At 38.0% G+C, this 23,629-nt stretch overlaps 1 protein-coding gene across 1 annotated transcript; it reads left to right on the top strand.

The window, feature by feature from the left end:
* The first annotated feature begins 6,976 nt into the window (after positions 1-6,976).
* Positions 6,977-23,586, top strand: LOC115815257 (immunoglobulin-like and fibronectin type III domain-containing protein 1). The gene is made up of 23 exons (XM_030778213.1): positions 6,977-7,019; positions 9,340-9,462; positions 10,174-10,313; positions 10,599-10,698; positions 11,030-11,056; positions 11,178-11,229; positions 11,445-11,634; positions 11,894-12,007; positions 12,346-12,514; positions 12,703-12,975; positions 13,526-13,894; positions 14,391-14,515; positions 15,135-15,276; positions 15,373-15,666; positions 15,845-16,141; positions 16,762-16,941; positions 17,074-17,202; positions 17,321-17,629; positions 17,723-17,808; positions 18,266-18,458; positions 19,220-19,516; positions 21,597-21,923; positions 23,531-23,586. Exons 1-23 carry the CDS (start codon positions 6,977-6,979, stop codon positions 23,584-23,586), a joined length of 4,035 nt encoding a protein of 1,344 aa, XP_030634073.1.
* The last annotated feature ends 43 nt before the right edge of the window (positions 23,587-23,629 follow it).

Genomic DNA, 23,629 nt, shown 5'->3' on the forward strand with positions numbered 1-23,629 from the left:
ATTAGAGTCTACGCATGATGTGCATGATCTCTGAAAATCATCCAAATAAACATATATTATACCGTGTCCATTTTTCACTTTGGCAGGGTGGTAGGAGCTTTGGCACCTAGGAATCTCTTGAGAGCAATAATAAAGACACAGTTAGTCAAATCAAACAAAGATGTCGCCTTGTTCTCATCTCTTCCATATAAGACTCATAAAAATCATAAAACTGTGGGGGGGGGGGGGGTCGTTTGTTTATTTGTTTGTTTTTTGTCCTCACAGAGAGAACGCGACATTTCTAGGGTAGAGCTGCAGTGAACTGGGGTGCTTTAGAGAACATTCTAGAAGATCAGTCATTCTGTAACCAACTGTAAGAACACTATTTAGTTTTAGGTAATCCGGGTTATTATTTTTATCTTATTTTTTATTTTCACTCTGCATGGCCTAGTTTCAGTGTTCGTGAGCAGGTCACACATACTGTTTCCATCTGACATGTGACATAGTGAAACTGTGACACAGCATTGTTTCATATTGCGACATGAATAGAACGCTACTCAGCATGGCTCCGAACATACACGACTCCAGTGTCAGCAAGCATCCAAATTCACGTCACACGGTTCAGCCGTTACACGTCAAGTGTACATTTTTATTGCATAGCCGGGAATACCCTTCTAAGACCGTTAATAAATCGTCTTTAAGAGGACCATAATTTTGTAAATATAGAATTAGGTAATATAACATTTTGAGTTAAAAATTTAAGAGCCATACATGGCAATCCTTGCTGACCAAAAGGATATCCTAATTCTGTCTCCACATACCATGTAAAGCACAGATGAAAAGAATGTTGATACCAGAAGACAGTCTATATGGACAATTTCTTGGCATATCAGGAAGTGATTTGTTGTTATGGCACGGAAAAATCCAGTTGGCAAACGATTTAAAGCGATTATAGTGGACAGCAAGATACGTTTCAGGAATACCGTACACTTTCAAGGATACATGAACCTATGTTCTGTACGCCCTCTGTTGGTAAGAGGGACCTCACACAAGTGAATCACCAAAAACAGTTTACATGAAGCCACTAAGCAAAGGCACCTATAAAAATTACTAGCTACATTCCTAATGTAATTACACACTATACGCAAAGCACATTTTTGCAAAATTATATTTTTGAAAACTTACATTTGTAAGGCAACTGTAAAGCAAGAAATTTTCAGTGGAGGATACTCGGGTATAAACACGACGGATAATTTTCTACATTAGGGATCACAGTTTGTATAAACTGGCGAACCAAACACCATGATTCAGTCACATAAGTTGCAGATTACTGAACCTTTCACATTTACCTTCACATAAACCATTTCACATAAACCGTTTCTGCAAATGTGAAAACCCTAGTTTTGAACTCTAATCATCACCGTGTAATGATTGTTAGTAAATTGTGTGATTGCACACTGGTTCTGATGCCCAGTATTGTCACACGGTCTTGATTTGATATTAAAGGAAAAAAGACTCGTTTTTCACAGAAACTTTTCACTATCAACTGACAGCTGTTTTATTGCATGGCATTTTCTATAAAATGAAGTCAGATGTTGGTAGTTTTATAAGGTCTGATAAAACCACAGCCTACACAAACAAAAGGCTTGTCAGTCATTCAGACCAAGCATTAATGCTGTCATTAAAACCTGTAGTTCAAGTGAAACATCTGATCATTCTTATTACTCAATTATCAGTTACAGTAATTTTTTTCACATAATTTCAGTGCAAGACCTCAGTAGAGACTTCACATATTTGTTTACGGATAGCTATTCACTTATACACTTACAGTATGCTGCGATGTAAATTAGACAACATAGTACATTTTAAGAACTGATACACTACTCTGAAAAATGACAAAACAAACCTCTAGTGATGGGAAATCCTGCTGTTTTTATTGTTTTAGTGAAGTTTCTTTTTTATGCCATGCATTTGCAGTTTTGAGAGTGTTACACAATGTTATTCTCATAAAAATACCAGAGCTACTGTTTTTGGTAAAACTATCTGATTTTGTGACATGCACTTTAAGCCTTGACAATGAATATATTTTTCAAAGCAAAATGGGATGTTTTGGTAACAGTTTTTCTGTTGCCCTTGCTGTGATAACTGCTTTGAATTCTGTTGAGAGGAATGCATTGAAGCAATCAAGAAACACTGAAAGGACATTTTCTCATATAGTACAATGCTGTGACCACCATGAAACACTTCGTATTTCATAAAAATATGATTCATTGACCTCTTTTCTGGACTTCCGTTCAACATGAGATGTATGCAGAAATGTATAAGCCATAATGTTTGTGTTTCATAAGACAGTCCTAAATGACAGGTAAGTGGAGATTTGATAACTCATGTTTTGTCATGTTGTTAATAAGATAATAAGATAATTCATGTTGTGTGCATAGCATGATCAGAGTTTGATCAGAATTTCCAGGATGCCGTATTCTGGAAAGTTTATGTCGCATTCCGATTTTGCTTTGAACAGGGAATAACCAATATTCTGAGGGGCATCTCTTTTGTGTAAAATGAATAGCTGTGAGAACATATACATAATGTAATGCTTGGTTAACGCTTCCAGTATAACGATCCACAAATGTAATGAACTTATTGAAGTTAAAGTTGCTCTTGAGTGACGTTTCTCTTTTGATGTAGTTCATGTCGTGAGGTTGTGCTTTGCTGGCCTGTAGTTTGGTCGACCATGACCTTAACGTGCATTGTTATGCGATGTAGAATCAAGTCTTACATTTAGCTTTACATTTGGTTTCAATAAATAACACCACCATCTGTACAGTCACAGAATTAGGATGGCAGAGGTTACAATAGCCATGCTGTAACCTAAGATCTGGTTAAGACTGGCACTGTCAAACAAACGTTTGGCTAACACGGCAATACTGACATTCTTGAAGTTGACCTCCTAGTTTTTCACTGAGACATCTGAGTCAATGAATGCATTTTTATTATCCAGCAGATGGTTTCAGGAGGACCCTTCTCGTACTTTTCTCCCACATATCCAGGTCACAGGGTGATGTTTGTGTTTGTCTAACACTTGTACCTTTTGACTGTTGCCAGGGTTAGGTCACCACCTTGACTAATACAGTGGCAGAGCGCTGGGTGTGACCTATACAGGGTAATGGGAGAGAAGTGCTTCAACATGTTAAGTCTAGAGAGGCTCTGTCCATGTGAAACAGAAGCCCTCCCGGGGCAGTGAGTATCAGCACGCCAACCCACAAGCATCTTCTTTTTACAAGACAGTAAAAAGCAGCAGGAGTCCCTGAACTGTGTGCTGATCTCATACAGTCTTCTGTCCACAGCTGTTTTACTCTACGGATACAGTTGCATACAGTATTAGAAAATGACCCGGCAGATTAATGGGTTACGTATAAAGATTCATATAATGCATGTAGTGATCTTTATATACATTTATTGAAATGTTGTCTCCTACCAGTCAAAACACAGAATTAAAGATATTTTTCCATTGAACAGTAAACCTTGAGTTCTGTCAATCACATTACGGAAGGATGTGGTTCCATGCAGAATAGGGTTTTAGACAGTCATGTCAACTGATATAACAGAAATGAATGGCTATGTCGATTGCGGAACTAAGATTCCAAAATGCCTCTTCGGTTACACCATGCATGGAATGGTCAGTCACATCTGAGGGTTTTTTGTTTGTGTGCCTGTTTGTTTTTAACCATGTTTTCCTTTTGATTGTTCTAGAAACATGGATCCAGCAAGGGTCTACATGGCTGAAAACAACTAATGACTTCACAGCAGTTAGACAGTTGAACATATTCTGTGTCTATAACATTGTGATAAGCCAAGAGACGGATTTCAATCAAATGGGATCGGTGAGAAGATTCTTCAATGGATCTAGTTTGGAAAATACATTTTCCCAGTTGTTGTGACTCAGTTCCATCTGAGCAATACCCTCATTTTGTTTTATATTTTTTTCTTTGTTCCAGACTGACTACATCAGTTGATGATAATTATCAATGCATCATCTTCATCATCTGAACACAGTTGATTGAGGCTCAGCCATACAATGGTGGTTTGAGTTTCACTTTGTTATCATAAAATATGAAGATGATGTATTGCTGGACCTGGTCAACACCGTCAATCCACTCCTAACCAAATAAAAGCTTTAATATGACAGCTGATGGACGTAACTAGACGCAGCCTTCCTATTCGTTCAACGAATGCTTTATTGCGGAACAAAACGGGAGGGCAGCCAAAAAAAAACTTGTAGTCACAGAAGAAGGCAGTGACAGAGTGAGGCGAAGCCAGAACTTTAAAGTGAGTCTCTTGTCCTTTTCCTTTTATTACATTATAGGAACCAAACCAGAAATTACATTTACATTTCTGTAAATACTAGAAATATGTCCCATGTTTAAAATTTCCGAATAATGTGACTATTCTCTTAATTTTCAAAAAGATCAATTAAATTAACTCAGAGAGTGTTGATATTATCCCACCCTGGACCAGTATTTAACAATGTGAGAAAACCCAGTGTTAAATTAACTCAGAGAGTGTTTATATTGTGCTCGTCTGGACCAGTGTTTAACAATGTGACAAAAACCAGTGCTAAATTAACTCTTAGAGTGTTTATATTGTCCTAGTCTGGACCAGTATTTAAAAAATGTGAGAAAACCAGTACTAATTTAACTCTGAGAGTGTTTATGTTGTCCCAGTGTTGGATAATATGAATACTCTCATATTCAATTCAATACAGATGAGTTTGCTTTGTAAAATGCCTGAGATGTAAATGTAAATGTTATTAGCTGGTTACTCGTTACTGGATGGGTTTTGTCTCAAAAGATCTGTCATTAAAATGAATACTGAGAATTAACTTAATCATAAATTAATATATTGAGTCAGTCCTGAATCTGAGACTACCACCTCTGTTTGCTTCAACTGACCACCTCCCCAAATTCAAATTGACATTGGGAGGTATGGTCTGTTCTGACCCATAAGAATTAGCAGAGCCACAGCGCTACTGAAATCCTGTAAGGAGATACAAACCACCTTTTGTCATAGCTCCTGTTAATGCCAACAAAGAGATCATTTCCCGTCATTTGTTGATATTTTTCTTTGTAGATTTGGAGCAGAGAAGCTCAAACATTGAGTCCTGTATGTCTAGAAGGTTAACTGCCATTAAAGTCTACCTCTTCTGCTCAGCCCAATCCAGGCAACAAGATCTGTCCAGTATTTAAGGGATATCAGTTTATCTCTAGCAATTTAACATTGGTTTATTTACTCACCCAGCATGGCCAGTTTGCTTGTTGTTGCTGCGTGTACTGAGAGATTTATTATTTATTATACAGCCAACATAAACAGTGCTGCACTACACAACTACACATAAATGTGATGTTGAGATGAATTCTTAGTCTTATGTTTATATATATATATATATATATATATACACACACAATGTGTATATGCATATGCATAGAACACGTGTGTGTGTGTGTGTGTGTGTGTGTGTGTGTGTGTGTGTGTGTGTGTGTGTGTGTAAAAGAGCCTAAAGAATGATACATCCACAATTTCTGCAAAATTCCATTATGTACAGCAATTTAATTCCATTTTCACCGTAAACATAAAAAATAACATTCTTATCATGATTAATTTATAAGAACTTGTTACCTGGCTCAAATCCGACTTGTTAAAAAGGGCAATATCCTCATCATGCAGTTTTATATAGTTAAACACCACTTCATAATAAAGCATTGCAGTTTGGCAGTTGAGACCTTTTGCCCATATCTCTGATAGGATGTCTATAGTTTCATTTGGTATGTGACCTATCAAACTCAGGAGGATCATAGCTGGCCTCCTGCAGCTTGAAAAAGCATCTGCTAAAGATCCTATGCACTACAGAATCCCATTAAAACCTTTACTATCAGTCTTATATTACTCAAGATGCAACATGTATCAAATCTAGTTCCTAATATATCTTTATTAGTTCAAGAGTCAAGATTTTTTTGAAGGTCAAGACTTGACAACACATAAATTTTGTTACTAAAGAGGTAACCTTTTAAGGACTGTCAGTCAATTGACTACTTGTATTGATTGCATACTAGTGTTTTGTAGTCAACTAGCCGGTTATTTTCCATAATTTTGAGATGAATTAAGGAGGTTCTCAGATCATCAACAAGTTGTCCAATTAAATGAAAATCTGCACTGTGTATTGCCCACCAAATCAGACTTTTGAAGGCATCTCAGCTGAAGTTATATTTTATGGAGGCAACAGTACTGGCATTTGATTTACTGAAGGCATGTCAACATCAGATTCTCACTCATGACATATTGCCTGAATTTTATTACAGGGACAGGGGTGGGACAGTCTTTTACTGGCACATCCAACTGCCACCAGGGGGTACTTAGAGAGCTGAGGCATGGAGTTTCATTCTCCATCACCGCATGTGTACACACACACACACACACACACACACACACACACTCACACACACACACACGCATGCATACATGCATGCACGCACACACGCGCACGCACACACACACACACGCACAGAGTGCTTGGATTTAGTAATACACATGGTCACCAAAATGTTCAGAACAAATTAAACAAATTAGTTGGTGCCTGTTGTTCAAACTGATTAATTAAATACAGGGGCTTCGAGGTATATTTTAAAGCAATGAGTTTTGTCATGTATATAAGTTCACAGCTCAAGTTGATTCATAAACTTAGAAAAAGTGTTTTCTCTCTCTCCCATCTCCTTGAGCTAAACAATCATTCAGCAAAGAGCAGATGAGGATACGGTCACACGCCATGTCAGATAACAACCGTTTCAGCGAAAATCTCATGAAAGATCTAATTAGGTTTTCCACTGGAATTAGATGTTAGGACAAGTATTTTGAGTTATCAAAATGTTTTATCATAATCATTTTCCTTAGCTGCAAAGGATTCCCTACTTTCTAAACTGAAGCGAGAGATCAGTGAGACAAGATGACAACTCCAGCAGCAGGGGGTCAGGCATCCTCAGCCCATGGTGAGTTAAATCATTTCATTCTTACCCTTTCCTCTCTCTCTCTCTCTTACAATATTGATCATGACAAAATATTACAAACATACTGGAGATCTCACCAATGACGCCTGATATTGGAAGGTATGGCCAAACACATTTCATGTGTATCTGGATGTAAAACACAGGCTGTACTTGGATATCTCGGTGTATTTAGCTCTCCTCATAATTAACTCAACTGGTATGTCAACAGTACCAGTAGTGAAAAAGGAAAACTGAATTCCAAACCATGGCTTGAAGATGCTTGTACTTTTAACAGCAGGCTTGAACCCAGGTAACGGATGACTAAAACAAGCAAGTATGGTCACTGTTTCTCTTGGCTGGAAATATTTACTGACAGAACATGTCATGGGGGCCAGAAAGAGAGGGTCCTGATTGTATGACCTAACTTAGGGAGCAAGGCAAGCTGGACTCCCTTGGAATCCCTTTTAAACATCTGAAGTCAAGGCTGAAATCTGAAGCTTTGTCCACAGTCATCAAGGTCAGAGTTTGGGCGTTATCAATGACATCTAAATGTTGGATAGCACCCCTCTGCTTCTTCATATGAAGAGTTCAGTTAGAAGGAGATGACACAGAGACACAGCCCAAGACGACACAAAAGGAAGACTCAAAAAAAAAAGACACAAAGGTGTCCTAAGAAGATTTTAAATGCAAGATGGATGGATTGCAGAAAAAAAAAACTCTTCATTGTTCAAACACAGCTCAGGAGAACTGAAGATTTGATATTTTGAAGCTTGATATGAGACGATTCACTCTGTCTTTTTATATACTATTATAATGAAGTGACTACACATGCATGAACACACACTGTCACTTGAAAAACGTGAATATCTGAGATGATATGAGTATAGAGAAAGTGTGACTTCAGAGGTGGATGCATGCACTGAGATGAACTCTGAATTGCATGTTTTCACATTGCTCTGTTTATGTGTCACAAGACAACTGTTTCCATTTTTTGTTTGTTTTTTAATTTGTTGATTTATTTCAAGCTAAAGGGAAAGCAACAAAAAGATTCAACTTCAAAGGAAGAAGAGCAAGTTCTGAAAGTCTCATGAGATTAAAACTCCACACTCGTTCTGTCCTTATGTTTCCTTCACAAACCCACACAGTCTAGGCTGAGCTGATCTCCTAATCTCAGTTGTAGGAGGTGTTTGTTGAAGGTTAAATCACTCATAAACACTACATTTATCACCTGTATCATTTGCTGATTCAACTATCTACCAACAAATAGCAAAACAAAAATAACAAGATTTGTTCCTCAAAAAAGATCATGGCAAACTAATCATAACTGTTATAAGAAACATTTTCCTCCATATGTTCTGAGTTACTTGCCTTTTCTTTTTCCGGTTTTCCATACCATAGCCTTTGAAGAATATGATCTTCATTTTGCTAATGCCTTTCATTTCTGTCCAGTACTCTATGTATCATGTCATATCTATATTGATTTTTTCAGCGGTCTGTGTCTTGTTCTGCAGAAAGATTTGCAATGTCTTCCATTGTTGCTTTTAGTGTTTGGAGTTCTTACCCCTCATAGTTCAATTTGTTAGGTTTTTGTTTATTCTGTTTCTTTGTTTGTTTATTTGTTTTTCCTTTTTTTTTAACATGTGTCATATGAAACTGTGCTTTGAATTGTCCATGTTTAGTGCTCTCTCCCCCTCAGTGGCAGTGTCCTCTGTTTTTCTCTTATTAATGTGCCTCCCATGCTTTCACACAAGCAGGCCTGGAAGATTTACCTCCCGGAGCAGGTAGGACATGTATCAGGTCCTGCTCTACTATCTATATGTTTTCATAATTCGTAATATGTCACAACATGTTAGTGTCACCCTACGCTTATGTACTGATACACAATACCGATATTTACAGTCATTCAACAAGATGGCAAACATTCCGAGAAACTATCTAACTACTTTTCATGAAAGCAAGGAATGGTATATCCACAGTGATGTCCTTGTCAGACATCTTATGACTTGTTTAATAGTCTCAGTTTTAAAACTTTAAAACTTTGATACATCTATCATTGCATGGTCAATATCTCTGATCAGGACAAGCTTCTTTTGATCTTGTTATATAAAGCACGCCACTAATGTAGTTTATTGATCAGGATAACTTTATACCCATTTATTTAATGAAATGTTGAAATGTCTTGCCCCCTAGTGGCAAGTTACATTAACACATGTAAAATGTTTTAAATGCTTTTTATTATCCACTCTTGAAAAAAAAAATTGTTATATTTAAATAAATTATAGTTTATTTGTTTGTCTGTTTCTTTCTTTTTTTTAATATTCAGTGGAAATAAAGAGGAGATCCAGGGTGCCTGGAGTTATGATCACTCAGTTTGTGGAAGAACTGCCTAAAGGAAAAACCACTCCTGATTTCATGAGAAAACCTATCGCCATAACTATTCAGGAAGGTACATTTTCTTTCAGTAATGAGGTTGCTGAAAAATTAGAGTTGATATAGGTTTGTATTATACCAGGGTGAAGAACTGTTGATGGAGGCTTGTATTGTAAAAGGGTAAAGTAGTGTAGATACAGACTTGTATAATAACAGGGTGAAGAAGTGTTGATAGAGGCTTGTATTGTAAAAGGGTAAAGTAGTGTAGATACAGACTTGTGTAACAACAGGGTGAAGTAGTATGGATACAGGTTGGTATCATAACAGGGTAAATCCAAATCTATTTAGGACAACTTGTGTGCCATGATTTCATTTTTTTCTCTCCTGGTTTATGGGGTCTTACACTACTGAGCCCTGCATGTGACATTAAACTACTTAATCATAAGACTTCCACAAGCATCTCCAGTCAGAATGGGAATTCAAATGGGAGTGTGTTATGAGATGTTCAGGGCAGTGCTAGTGAGATGCAATTTAATTATGTTTTTCTGCTGTGCTAAACAGGAGCAGATGTAGAAATGAACAAAAATTCCTTCACTGTTTTAAGGCTCCTTTGACACTATTATGTATCCAAACATCAGTGTGATTGCCAGAGACGAGAGAGTAGAATGAACCCTGCATTAAAATAAAACTCTGCTCATTTTCTTTAAATTTTACTTACAGTTAACAGATAATTTTGTGTATTCCTGTTTTTTCTTTTGTTTGTTTGATTTTGTTTTGTTTTCTTTAGGTAAAACGGCCTTTTTTAAAGCTGTGGTCACTGGAGATCCAAAACCAACTGTTGTATGGGCCCGTAATAACGGAGACCTCAGTGATCCAGAGAAATACCATACGAGATATGAGGAAAGGGCACGAGAACACATTCTAGAGGTAGATTTACCTTCTCAAAGCTATCTTACCCTTGTGGTTTACCAACAACCTAAATATACTTTTATGTTTTCATAGTGGTGGTTAACATAGCCATCTCTCACCATGGCTGATTTATGAAATATGAATTTGAAATTGACTTTTGTTTGTGTATGTACCTGAAGAAACAAGGTCACTATGAATCAAGGTCATCAAGCAACATCTAAAAATATAACTGCTTTATTCAAATATTACAGTTTTATATGAGGTAATGTATGTATAATGTTATTGATTGTGTGATTGTGACAGATACCTCATGTAACTGTTAGCCATGCTGACACTTACAAGTGCTATGCTTCAAATGAATTTGGGCGTGCTGTTTGCACTGCCACACTGCATGTTATTGAGGGTAAGTTAATTTAACATAAATATAACTATAACTTCATGTATATTTTTCTGTGCTAAAACATTTAATGAAGCATTAAATGGCCACACATATTCTATATTATGACACAGCCAGTTGTTAAATTTGATTTTCATGGATGTTTCCAGAAATTCATCAGAGAGTCATATGAATACTGAATAATTATATATACCTACACAGAACTTAGCACTGATGTGTACTAATGTTGTTTTACTATATTTTACTGTTGCTGTTGTAACACAAATGCAAGAATATGCAAAACAGACAAATACATTTTTATGATAATATCTGACTGTTTGCCTTCTGTCTCCCTCAGTTGGTTTCAAGAAAAAGAAACCAGAAGGTGCGTGCGTAGAAACATTCATACACAGTGCACAATACAGAAAGCAATCATGTACAACACACTGTGGATCTAAGAGTCGTACGTCTCTAAGTGCCCGTAATTTTTTTTCTTTTTATCTCAGCTGCTGCATCAAGCGACCCAGAGGATTTCAGGAAACTTCTCAAGAAAACTACGTAAACACTGGAGATCTGGAATTACTTACAGAATTCCAAAACACATGAATTACTTTAAAATTTTCTAGATTTATCTGGAAATATATATATAAGGAAACAAATTCCATGGAAAAAAATTCAAGATGATTTTTCTCTGTTCAAAAACTCTAGTGAATCAGTTGTTTTTATACTCTCATGAAATGGTGATTTTTTTCCCTTTCATTCTACCCCTCTAGAGTTGTGAAGAAGAAAAAACAAAAACCAAAGAAGGAGGGAGAAATTGATCCAAAGTTCTGGGAAATTTTGCTGAGTGCGCAAAAGAAAGACTATGAACGTATCTGTGCAGAGTTTGGGATCACTGATTTCCGCTGGATGCTAAAGAGATTAAACCAGTTGAAAAAGGAGAGAGAGGAAGAACAAGCAAAGGTATCAGATATGCTTAAATGTAGAAAAATAGGGGGAAATTTATTTAAAATCAAATATAAACACTGCAGCGGAAAAAGGTTAAGTAGTGGCCTAGTGTTTTGTAATATGTCAGCATTTGTCTCAGTCACTGTGGAGAGGTATGCTGAAGTGAGCTTGACTATACGTTGGCGAAAATTTAAGATTTACATTTAAGTTTGTTTGGACAGTAATAATCACAACATATTTGTTGTATTTCTTCATTTTCTGTTTTACCTCACAGGTGGTGGAGAGTGTCGGTAACACAAAACAAATCGAAGTGACACCACATGGCAAGGCTGAGTTTGAAATTAATATGAAACTAAAAGATCCCAAGAGCAAGGTGTTTCTATACAAGGTATGAATTTTATCTGGCCAGAGCCTTTTATATACACCCTTTAGCCAGTGATGAATGAGACAAAGGACATCATTGACTCGACTGGTCACACTGCTGGCCAGCTGAGGTCAATGACTAATTTGGCTAAATCAGCCACCGAACAATGAGCCCATTCTTATACTTTGTCTCTGTGAACATACATCAAGTTTCTCTAGTGGATTTAATTCATGTCTTTCCAAAAGGGTAAACCATTTATCTCTCTTCCTTCAAACTTATCGATTAAGTGTAACATGAATGGTATCATTAAAGATTGTAAAAACTAACCTGCTAACATGGATATCTGGCCCTCTTTTTCTAAGGATGGTGAAATGCTTCAGTACGGTGATGGTAATGATGACAAATCTAAACACAACATGAAGAAAACTGGAGATAAGTATTTGTTCAGTATTAACAACCTCAGTCCAGATGATGCTGGACTATACCAAGTCGATGTTGAGGAAGCCAGCGTGTTTTCAACAGACTTCAAGAGTAAGACTCTTGTCAGAATTTTTACACGTAACATTGTTTTTGAGGTGTAAAATTAATCGCTTTGTGTTAGTCATCTCTTTCTAACTCATGCTGGTGAGAACTTTGAGAATTGTGAATGGCAGTGTCACATATGTATTCTGTGAAGGGTACTTCAATGTTCTCACTCATTTTTCCAACTTTCCTTTAAGTTCCGGACGTGGAGTTCACTGCCCATCTCAAGGATGTCAAGGCCACTGAGTGCCAGGATGCCATATTTGAATGTATCTTGTCCAGTCCTCTGCCAAACATCTCCTGGTTTGGAAAGGATGTGTCCCTGGAGAAAGGAGAGAAGTATGATATCACTGTTTCTGAAGACAAACTCACCCACAAACTGGTGGTGAAGGATTGTAAGCTGGAAGATAAGGGCACTTATGCTGCAGTGGTTGGACTCAAATCCTCTAAGGCCACCCTGTCAGTTGAAGGTAGGATGTACCACGTATTTTTTGTTTTAACCAAATATTGTAAAGTATAACAGATCAATAAGATGGACTAAACTGATATAATAATCAGTTCTAGAGACAATATTAAAAAAAACACAGAGACAGGCAATATGGGTACAGGTAAACTCAGGACCTTTATTATCTGCTCTGTTTTTCTTTTATGGGTTAGTCTTGATATGTTTTTTTGACCTGACAATTAGATGTCCTGTTTTAGATGTTTAAGAAGTTGTAGAAGTATGCAAGGCGGTGAAAACAGCTGTCAGGTGTCAGACTGATTATATGACATTAACTAATCCATATTCATAACTTAATACTCAGATATAAGTCAAAATATTTAATGTCTTATGCATACTCAGACATTTTACCAGCATCTTTCCATTGTCCAACGTACACAATATTAACAATACAAATCCCATAGTTTATTTTTGTCTTTTTGCTGAGAAGCATTTCTTTCATTTTTTAAAATTTATTTCAACTTTTTTTTTTCTACTTGCACGTTTGACTTGGCCCTGTAAATTTTGTTCCATTTCAGAGGACCCCAACAAAAGAGGAGCCGGTGGAGGAGATGCCGACCTGTCAAAGTTTGCAACAGATCAGAATGAGAAACAACAGAAGGAGAAAGATGACGTAGATGCAGCCAAGACAGCCCAGGCTGGAGCAGAGAAAGGTGATGGAGGGGACGGCACAGACGGATCTGGATTAGGAGATGGAGCTGGAGTGGGAGATGGTGTTGGGAAAGATGGAGGAGATGGTGTTGGGAAAGATGGAGGAGATGGAAGTGATAAAGATGGACTGGGTGGAGATGGAACAGACGGAGATGGAACTGGTGGAGATGGCTCAGGTGATGACAAAAACAAGAAACGCACCAGGACTGCACCACTGGTGCCAGATTCTGTAATAGGTAAGACTTTTGCCAGAGCTTCTCTAGAAGCCTAATTCTGATACGTGCCCATGTGAGATCAGCGTGCATTTTAGCAGGATATATAGAAATATGATCTATGACCAAAAGTTTGCAGATTTATGGTACTGTGAAGGGAATTCAGTGTTTTGGCTCCAGCATTGTTAACACTTATGTACAAGGTGGTGTCTTGGTATCTGATGACAGTATCTTCAGTAAACCAGAGCTGTCCAGTTGTTCTCCATTGCAAAAAAATATGCTCATGAGAACTTATTTCAGACACGTCATTATGAGGCTGAATCACCACACTTGCCAACAGAACAGGTTGTTCATACCAAAGTACAAAAGCAGTTTATGAAAAGTGAAAACATACTTCAGCTGTACTAAATAAAATAAAATTTCCATCCTGTTTATCAGTAATGCTTGTGACTATAAGTTGTTTACTTTAAAACACATGCCTTCTGTTCCAAAATATCTGACAATCTTTTCTTTCCCCCAGACCCTGGAGTCCAGTTTATTAGTGGGCTTTCAGACACTGCTGCTAAGACTGGCCAGACTGTCGAGTTTGCTTGTAAACTAAGCAGTGACGCATGTGTTGGAGTCTGGTACAAAGATGGAAAGAAGGTAAAAGATTTCAAGGGTAAAATTAAGCAATACAGAAAAGGGAATTAATCTCATTAATCATAAAATGGACAGAATTTTATGATTTTAGTACATACCTACTTCACCACCCTTTTTAATTTTGCAAGGCATAATTAATGTTCAAACATTGATACAAAATGTAAAAATGAATATTTGTCACTAGTTATCCCATAGTTGTAGCATACTGGGAAACACACAGCACGTGAAAACAATCTAGCACGTGAACTAATGCTAGTTGAAGGTGATTTCCTCCAGAAGGTCTCAACACCCTCTGACATTTGAGCACTTCACTGGCTATTTGCTTATTAGGTATTTACAGAGTGAATAATGACCAAGACAGCAGCTATGTCCACACCTCTATGCTACAGACCACAGACTTCTTATTCACATATCAGTTCTCTGGAACACGCAGTATTCAGTTTAAAACACAGTTAGCAGCCTTCTATATCACAGCTTAGCATGTGATGCTAATCATCTATCGTCCTGCTGTTATGACATGTCTTTGTGATGTCACCATTAACAAGTCTATATGTGAACACTTCAATGGAAGATCCAAATAAACCTAATGTTTCCTTTTCTTTCTGTATTCGGTTTTGTTTAGCTAACGTCAACAGATGGGCTGAAGATCATTAAAGATGGACCTTACCACAAACTGATTATCGAAAACTGCCAGGAAGGTGATGCTGGGACATATCGTTTCGAGGCGGATGGACGTAAATCTGAGGCTGTTCTCATTATCCAAGGTCCAAATCTGTAAATTTATTCAAAATTATACTCATTATCTTGCACCAGAAACACAGATTTTTAGGTTTTGCTTTGTCTACATTTCTTTATCGCAGACCCGCCAAGAATAGACCCAGATGCCCTCGGTGAGTTCTCAAAACCTGTCATTGTGAGAGCTGGCGAAAACGCTGCTTTTAAACTGCCATTTGCGGGCAAAGAACCAATGAAGATCCAGTGGTATAAAGCAGATGAAGAGCTACTGGAGGGCCTAAATGTCAAAATTGAGAAATCCCCCACTCATAGTCGCCTTCTTCTCAGCAAGTGTCAACGCAAAGATACCAGCGAGGTGAAAATCAAAATCAAGAATGAATTTGGCACCATTGAAGCAACATCGAAACTTATTGTTCTTGGTAAGTTTGATGTATTAAACTTTATGACCTTTCTCTAAATAACACATTTCTCTAGATGCACCAGTTCAGGTGTGACTTATCAAGTCTTGGTCTACTTCAGATTTAGGACCTACCTTTTTCCGTTATAACCTACATGTTGAACGATTTGTTTCACAACCTCTACTTTCTGTTCCAACAGATAAACCATCTCCTCCGCAAGGGCCTGTGGAGATCATAGAGAGTTCTCTCAGTGCAATTGAGTTCAAATGGAGGCCGCCAAAAGATGACGGTGGTTGTCCTGTCACCAATTACCTCTTGGAACGGCAGCAGCTGGGACGCAACACCTGGACAAAGATCGGAGAGATCCCTGAGAATCCCACCTACCGGGACACTGACATTGACCGTGGCAGAAAATACTCCTACCGCATAAGGGCCAAGAACGCTGAAGGGATCAGCGAGATGATGACAACCAATGATATTGCAGCAGGGATCCTGGGTGAGTCCTCACAAACATTTATGTTGTTTCAATCAAGACTGTCTGTCTCTTAAGTCTGGAGGGAAAAAATCATACTGCACATGGAAAATTATGCAAATTAGGCTAAGCCTCTATATTTTTTTCCAGGGAACTCAACTATTTCTCATATCCTTTTATGTTCGATTTCTCATATGGATTTCCTTAAATGCAGTGATGGATGCTGGAATTCTTCACATTATGTCAGTAGAACTCTGTATGGTGTGGTTAGCAAATGTGCAAAAGCTAAATTATGTTATTAGGCAGTTAATCAGTAGTAGTTATCTCAGTGATAGTAGTGGTCATAGTAATAGTGGTAGCTGTAATAGTAGTTGTTTTGGAAGCACCCATAGCACTGGTAGTAGCAGTACTAGCAGTAGTAGTGCAGTGTTAGCAGAAACAGTAGCAATGGTAGCTACAGTAGCAGTAGCAATGCAGTTTTAGCAGTAGTTTTAGTAGTAATGGAAGCAGACTGTCTCGCCCCAGTGGGGAACTTTGTTTGCAAAACACATGTATGACAAAGGCAAATCATATAGGAAAAAGACAATGAGTGTTAACGCAAGATGGTTAAGCAACTGTCATAAGTCCTTATTTTTCTGCCTCAGCCTTCCCTGGTCAACCAGCGGCTCCCAAAATTATCAGTGCCTTCAAAGACTGCATAAATCTGGAATGGTTGCCTCCTTCTAATACTGGCGGATCTAGCATTGTGGGATACAATCTTGAGAAACGCAAGAAGGGAAGCAACCTGTGGAACCAAGTGAATCCTCATAATGAGCCAATCAAAGGTCTAGATGCTTAACATTTAATTTCCAACACTACGTTACGCTATTTGCTCATTGGAGTTTTGCCAAGTTTTCATTTTGAGTGACAATTAATACATTGCGTATCTAACATTCTCATCACCGTATTATGCTTAGAGAAAAAGTATGCAGTGAAAGATGTCATCGAAGGAGCGGAGTATGAATTTAGAGTGACTGCCATCAATGTTTCCGGAGCTGGAGAGCCCAGTGTCCCTTCTGCATTTGTCACTGCCAGAGACCCTAAGAGTAAGTGTCAGTAACAGAATCTACAAAGATCTGCTTTGTAGCAACAGAGATATAGTGACTGTTCTGATCTTTGAAACCTATATGGTAATCCAACTCCTTTATTTAATTACCTCTACAGAGCCTCCAGGAAAAGTGATAGATCTCAAAATAACAGAGTCCACCTACACGACATTGTGCTTGGCTTGGACAAAGCCCAAAGTGGTGAAGGAGGTGGAAGATGAGGCCAAAGGGTACTTTGTAGAGATCAGACCATTAGAAAGCATTGACTGGAGTCGCTGTAACTCTAATGCTGTCATCCAGACCTCCTACACTATAGTCGGTCTAAAGTCTATGGGCATGTACTGGGTGAGAGTGATTGCTACAAACGAGGGGGGGGAGGGACTCCCCCAAGGGTTTGACAACTACATCATTGCGATGCCCCCTCCGGGTGAGTGCTAACATAAATCATTAGACTTTCTTACAAACTACAAATTACTTACATTTGTTCCCTTTTTCCATTGAAATTTCATTGTCTCGCCAGTGAAACCACGGTTCACAGACAGTAAAATGAAAAGCTTCATGGTCGTCAGATGTGGAAATACTGCTCGAGTCAACATCAAGTTTGAGGTGAAGTAAATTTCAGTTTTTCAGTCATCGCTGATTTTCCATTCACTATGTACATTAGAGATGAGAACAAGGAGATTTCAGATATTACTCTATGTATAGCAGTTGGAGATGTAAGACTGTCTTTGCTTTCTTTGTTGTGATATTTAATAGTGGTAAAAAATCAGTAGGTGATGTGAAAGTTCATGATTGTAGATTAGATTGTGAATGTCACAAGTTTCAAAATGAGAAAACAATTTTATTGTAATGAGATCAGAAAATGAGCATGTGTATGTTTATTATATATATTCTGTACATCTGTATTTTTTCAGTTTATTTAATATGAATGGGACTAAATTCTGACCATGAGAAAATTACATATAGTTGTGACATTGACCACTGTCCAATTATTTTCTTTTTTTTTTGACAAAATAACAACTATCTCTCTCTTCATCATATGCTACATACACATTCTTCTCAGGCTTCCCCATTGCCGGACATCACTTGGTTAAAGGATGGCAGTCCAGTAGCTAAGCATGTGACTATTACCAATTCTGACAGAGGTTCACAACTACTCATACCCACAGCAGAACACCATGACTCTGGGATCTACACCATCACTGTCAAGAATATGGTTGGTCAAGAAACCTTCAACATTGAGATTAGAGTCTCAGGTAAAGTTTGCTGTGTGCTGAGTTGTCTGTTTGGCGGGTAATGAGGATGACAATGATTAATAAAATTTAACATATGTAAGTAGCGACTGGCAAGACATCATTCACAAAATGACCCTGTTTACACTTGGTTTTAGAATGGGTCTTGGACAATCAGATCACAAGTCGACAGCCCTAAATACAAGTGTAAACGACCACCAAGACGCATTATGATCCGATCACTCAAACCACTTGCCAAGGTTGTCTGGGACACATTTGACCATATATTTTTTGTAGTGTAAACGCTAATGTGTCCTAATGCGTCCCCGACAGAGACTAACGTAATAACCTTCTAGCGAAAGTGACGCAGCAGTAAAGAAATCCGACACAAGTGGTCAGCTGGACATCTTGGAGACACATGATACGTACAGGTGTAAACGGCAGTGTGTCTCTGCTGTCCACTTGTGATCCAATCACCCAAGACACATTTTAAAACCAAGTGTAAACAAGACCAATGTGACACTGACATCAACATAACTCTGCTGGAAATGCAGTAATAGAGCAGTCATATCAAGGTAATGATACCTGGCACAACACTCACAAAACAGTAATTATTGTTCTGTAAAAATTACTAATATTTACTCAGCATCTTCTAGAGCCCAAACATTTTAACATTTGTTTATGGTTTGCTGATAGGTTTATTTACTTCATGTAAAATGATGCTCATATGTTTATTTACTGTATGGAAAGTGATGCCAATAAGTTTATGTACCATATGTTTCTAGATGATCCCAAGCCTCCTGGTCCAGTGGAGCTTGAGCAAGATGTTCCAGGAACATTGACTGTTTGCTGGACTTCATCTCCCGATGAGAAACGAGACGACAGACTGCACTACATGGTTACCAAGCGAGATTCGGTCAATCGGAAATGGCGTATAGTGGCTGACCGCTTGTTCAATAACAAATGTACTGTCATCAATGTCCTGCCAGGGAGAGAATACCACTTCCGTGTGTTTGCTAAGAATGACATGGGCCTTTCTGAACCATCAGAATCCCCAACCTGGGGAACTCAAAAGAAGAGAGGTTTGTACCAAATGGAAAAGTGGGGTGGATGAGGGAGGAGAGTGACTTTTTGATGACATGTAAGTGTAGATCTATGACAACATTTGTCTTCCAGTTAGACAGTTAGTGGCACATGTTTCTTTTCAATTTTCCAGCCAGGTAGAAAATTGGAGAGTATACCTGGTATGTCAGTCCCTTCACAACTTATTTGTTCACAAATGATTTTCAAGTATACTTGTTATTTCACTGGAACATTCTCTCGGCAGACTTAATGGGCTGTCTGACAACTCATTCATTTTTCATACTGAGGACAAAAAAGAAAGCCAAACACTCACATGAAAGCACAAATATGAGTCCTGCTCAACAGTCAGAGATTCAGAACTGAGCTCTTTATGTCTAGTTCTTTTGTCAACATTTCACTACTTTCAGTTAAACACTAGCCATGTCATTTTCAGAGGTCACCAAAGATCCTAGGCTCATCCTGCAGTTCACTGCAGAGTTACTGTAAATTCATCTACCTAATGACATTTTATGTGTATTTTAACTGCTAGACTTAAACAGTGGAGATATTAAAACAGCAGCAGATTTAAAGACAAGACAAACTAATAGTTTTGCCCAGGTGGAAACTTTGCATGTGATTTAAATGTTACAGTCATGCAGATCTGCACTGCCATTGCCTGATGTGCATCATTCAGATCCTAATCAGTTTCAGTTAATTAAGAATATTAGTTGGTTTATCTTTCAAATTAATGTAGTATACATCACAGCCCTGGTCTGACCCACTTCATTTTGTTTCATTTGTTAAGAATTAATGAACTAAACTACACACAGATGTGAGACCTTAACCATTGTGTTAGACCAATAGAGAATCACAGGTTTTGTACCTAAACATGTAGAAGAAACTGTCAGTCCTTGCTAAGTAGCTGACAGAGTAAAATGACAGTGTCTTGAGGACAGACAAAAGCCTGGAATGTCACTGGTGTTCTTTCGTCTCAGCTTTCTCAATAAGCACAGAATGTTCAGAAGTACATCTCTAGCTGAAATGTTTTGGGTTGTTTTTTTCCTTTTGGGTGTGTTCTGATTGGAGCTGTCATTGGATTTGTATTGGAAGAGGCTACATCCATCAGAGAGTGACCTGTAGTGTGACATTAGCATCTCAGGTCCAGTTTCTTGTTGTTTGGCAAGACTGAGGATGGTAGAGAATAAATTTGTCACTCTATCCCAAGCGAGACCTAATCTAACTTAACCAGGAGGGAGGACTTCTAATTGCACGCGCGTACAAGCATACTAGAAAAGAGACTGAAAAGAAGTCATGCAAGGCTACATCTTAAACATCATCATATCTTAAACATCATCTGAAATAATTATTACAGCTATGTAATTGCTGTAAACAGAGATTATTGTTGTTATACCCATAATTCTATATGGAGGCCATACAAAGGTGTCTGTCAGATAATTAAAAGACTGATTTTATTTATTCATTCAGAGTTTGAGAAGCCAGTTTGTTACCTGTCTATAAGCCCAGAAGTGTACAGACTGGAGAGCTATTGATCTGCAGTTAGGCTGCTAAAGTCCACAAATCAGTTCCCTTTAACTTGTCAGTTCATTTGCTCACGGTAGTAATTATTGCCAGGGCATGTGCAGGGGGTGAGAGGGGACTGAAGATTTTGGTGAAGCTTAATTTTCAGATCCTGAAAGGATTAAATACATTAAAAAATTCCTCTTTGTCTATGACCAGAAACAGAAAATATGACAGCTTGAATGGCTTAAGCAAGAATAGTTGAACTGCATTTGGAGTAAAGGTTTACATTTAATGAAGAACTCAGCAAAATATGTGTATTCATTTTATTTTTGCTGTTCTAGTTACAAATTTTCTTGTGCTTTCTATAAATTTCAAAATTCTCAGTTAAAAGATTGGATGTAAGTAACAAAGTCTTGTTAGACTCTAACAACGCAGACAATGTTTTCAGCTATGCTCAAGGTTAAAAGACAAACAGTCGTTCGGTTTAGTCAAATCAAACCTTCAAAGCAACTTTCATACTGCTTGAACTTTCTCTCACTGAATACCCACCTGAGATCTGTCACTCTTCATTATCCCCAGAGAAATTCACTTTGAGTGTACCAGAGTCCCAGGCCCTCGACCTCCAGGCTCCACCTAAGTTTATAGTTCCTCTGAAAATGCATGTGGCTCCAAATGGCTACGAATGCTACATGAGTTGTGCAGTGACAGGGAATCCTACACCACACGTCACCTGGTACCGCAACAACGTCAGCCTCAACACGAACACCAACTACTACATCACAAACGTGTGTGGAGTGTGTTCCATGCTCATCCTGAGAGTCGGACCCAAAGACACAGGAGAGTATAAAGTCGTCGCAGACAGTCCCTTGGGCCAGACTGAGTGCTCTACCAAACTTACAGTCAGAGGTAATTTTCTGACTATTTCAGACCAGAACAGTAATTAAAAACCTTTTGGACAGTTTTTTTTGTTGTTGTTGTTAACACTATCGACACTTTGTTAACACTATGATAATGATACGGAATCATAAACTGAGTCTAAGTACTAAGCGAGTCTGAGTGAGTCTGAGTGCTTAGTTAGAGTCACCACAACTTTCCTGTTTACCTGCAGAGTATGAAAACTTTTTTTATTCTGCCTGAGGCAGTTCCCCCTGATGCTCAGTAGAGTAAAAACTTAGTCACTCAGATGTGTTTGAGTAGAACTGGATCAAAAGCCTTCAGGTGCAGTTTCCCCCCACAGGAGTTGAACTGCCATCTACAACTTCTCCAACTCAAGTCTTCCTGTTGTAAAGGGTGCCCCAAGGAACTGTTGTTTGAACAGAAACAAAAAACAGAGCTAAAAGTTGGATAGACAGATTCCCACTACCACAAGAAGAATTACAGTCGGAGGAAAACTCACTTTTAACTGTATGATTGATGAGAGTCAATGTGAACAGTGAATTGTGCATATCATTTATCATCCCTGCCTAAATCTCTCTCTTTGCTTTACAGAATAGAACCATGGCTTTGAGAAGAAGATCACACTGGATCTGGATCTGCCAGTTGTGAATGTTGCTTAACCTAAAGTTAAAAATAAAAAAATTTAAAAAAAAAAAAAAAACAGTGCACCAAATCTCAGACTGTGTGACTTTAATCCGGGAACTCCAACACTGAATCATTCAATGAATTACTAAAGCTTTGGTGTACACGAATCAGTGTGTAGACCATGAATGAAACATTAAAAAATTAACATTAGCATATTGGTTTCTGTTATTTATGATTTTTAAATGAGTGAAATGCATCTGTGAATATTGGTCATAATTACCTTTTACAACGTTTCTGGTTCAGGACACGTTAGTGGATTAGTTAAAACTGTCAACAAGCACATCGGAACTCGTATTGCATACTTGGCTGAAAAGGATGTCATATTTTACCCATCTCAAATTTGTTTGTCATGTCATTGGGACAGAAGATGAATTACAAGAGCCAAACAATTTCCTCAACATTACTGTCACATATAGTCTTGAGACAACCTTCAAATATTCATCACTGAGCCCAGAGTTTTCAGTAAGGACCTCAGAGGAATAAACAAGTTCCCTGTTCTGTTACTCCAACTAACATTTTTGCTATATTCTTTCTTTCTTTGCAGTAGACAGGAGGGGCATCGTTTAAGTACAAGATATCCATGTTGAATCCCAAATTCATGGTAAACTTACTGATGGATTAAATATCGATTAACATTAATTGATTCCCGGAGGAGAGAAAAAACATCCAATAAATCCGGAAATACAAAGATATAATTTGCCGTATAGTATGCGTACTGCAGAGCTGGTAGTATTGATCTAGAACTCCGTTACCACTGCAGTACTGGCACTAAATTGGGCTTACAATAGGACCTCATAAAGTTAAATAAAATAAAAAGTAGTGGCATATACATTATAAGCCCCACTGTTTTAAAGTCAACGAATATGGAGTTACTCTATACATTATGTAACCCTCTGTACCATTAGATAACAAAACACATGTTGTACCCCCAGAAGAGATGTTGCCACTCTGCGCCACGCCCCCTCCGTCTGCGCACGAGGGTGCATAAGACTGATTGTTTGCTAATGTGTCCAATGACTGGATAGAGGTTT

The sequence above is a fragment of the Chanos chanos genome, chromosome 6 (assembly GCF_902362185.1).
Source record: "Chanos chanos chromosome 6, fChaCha1.1, whole genome shotgun sequence".
Taxonomy (NCBI): Eukaryota; Metazoa; Chordata; class Actinopteri; order Gonorynchiformes; family Chanidae; genus Chanos; species Chanos chanos.

Bases quoted from the DNA above. Each gene is read 5' to 3' on its own strand.
- LOC115815257 (XM_030778213.1), top strand. From the start codon at position 6,977: ATGACAACTCCAGCAGCAGGGGGTCAGGCATCCTCAGCCCATG. The intron at 10,314-10,598 runs GTAGATTTACCT...TGATTGTGACAG, and splicing joins CACGAGAACACATTCTAGAG to ATACCTCATGTAACTGTTAG. The intron at 19,517-21,596 runs GTTTGTACCAAA...CATTATCCCCAG, and splicing joins GGGAACTCAAAAGAAGAGAG to AGAAATTCACTTTGAGTGTA.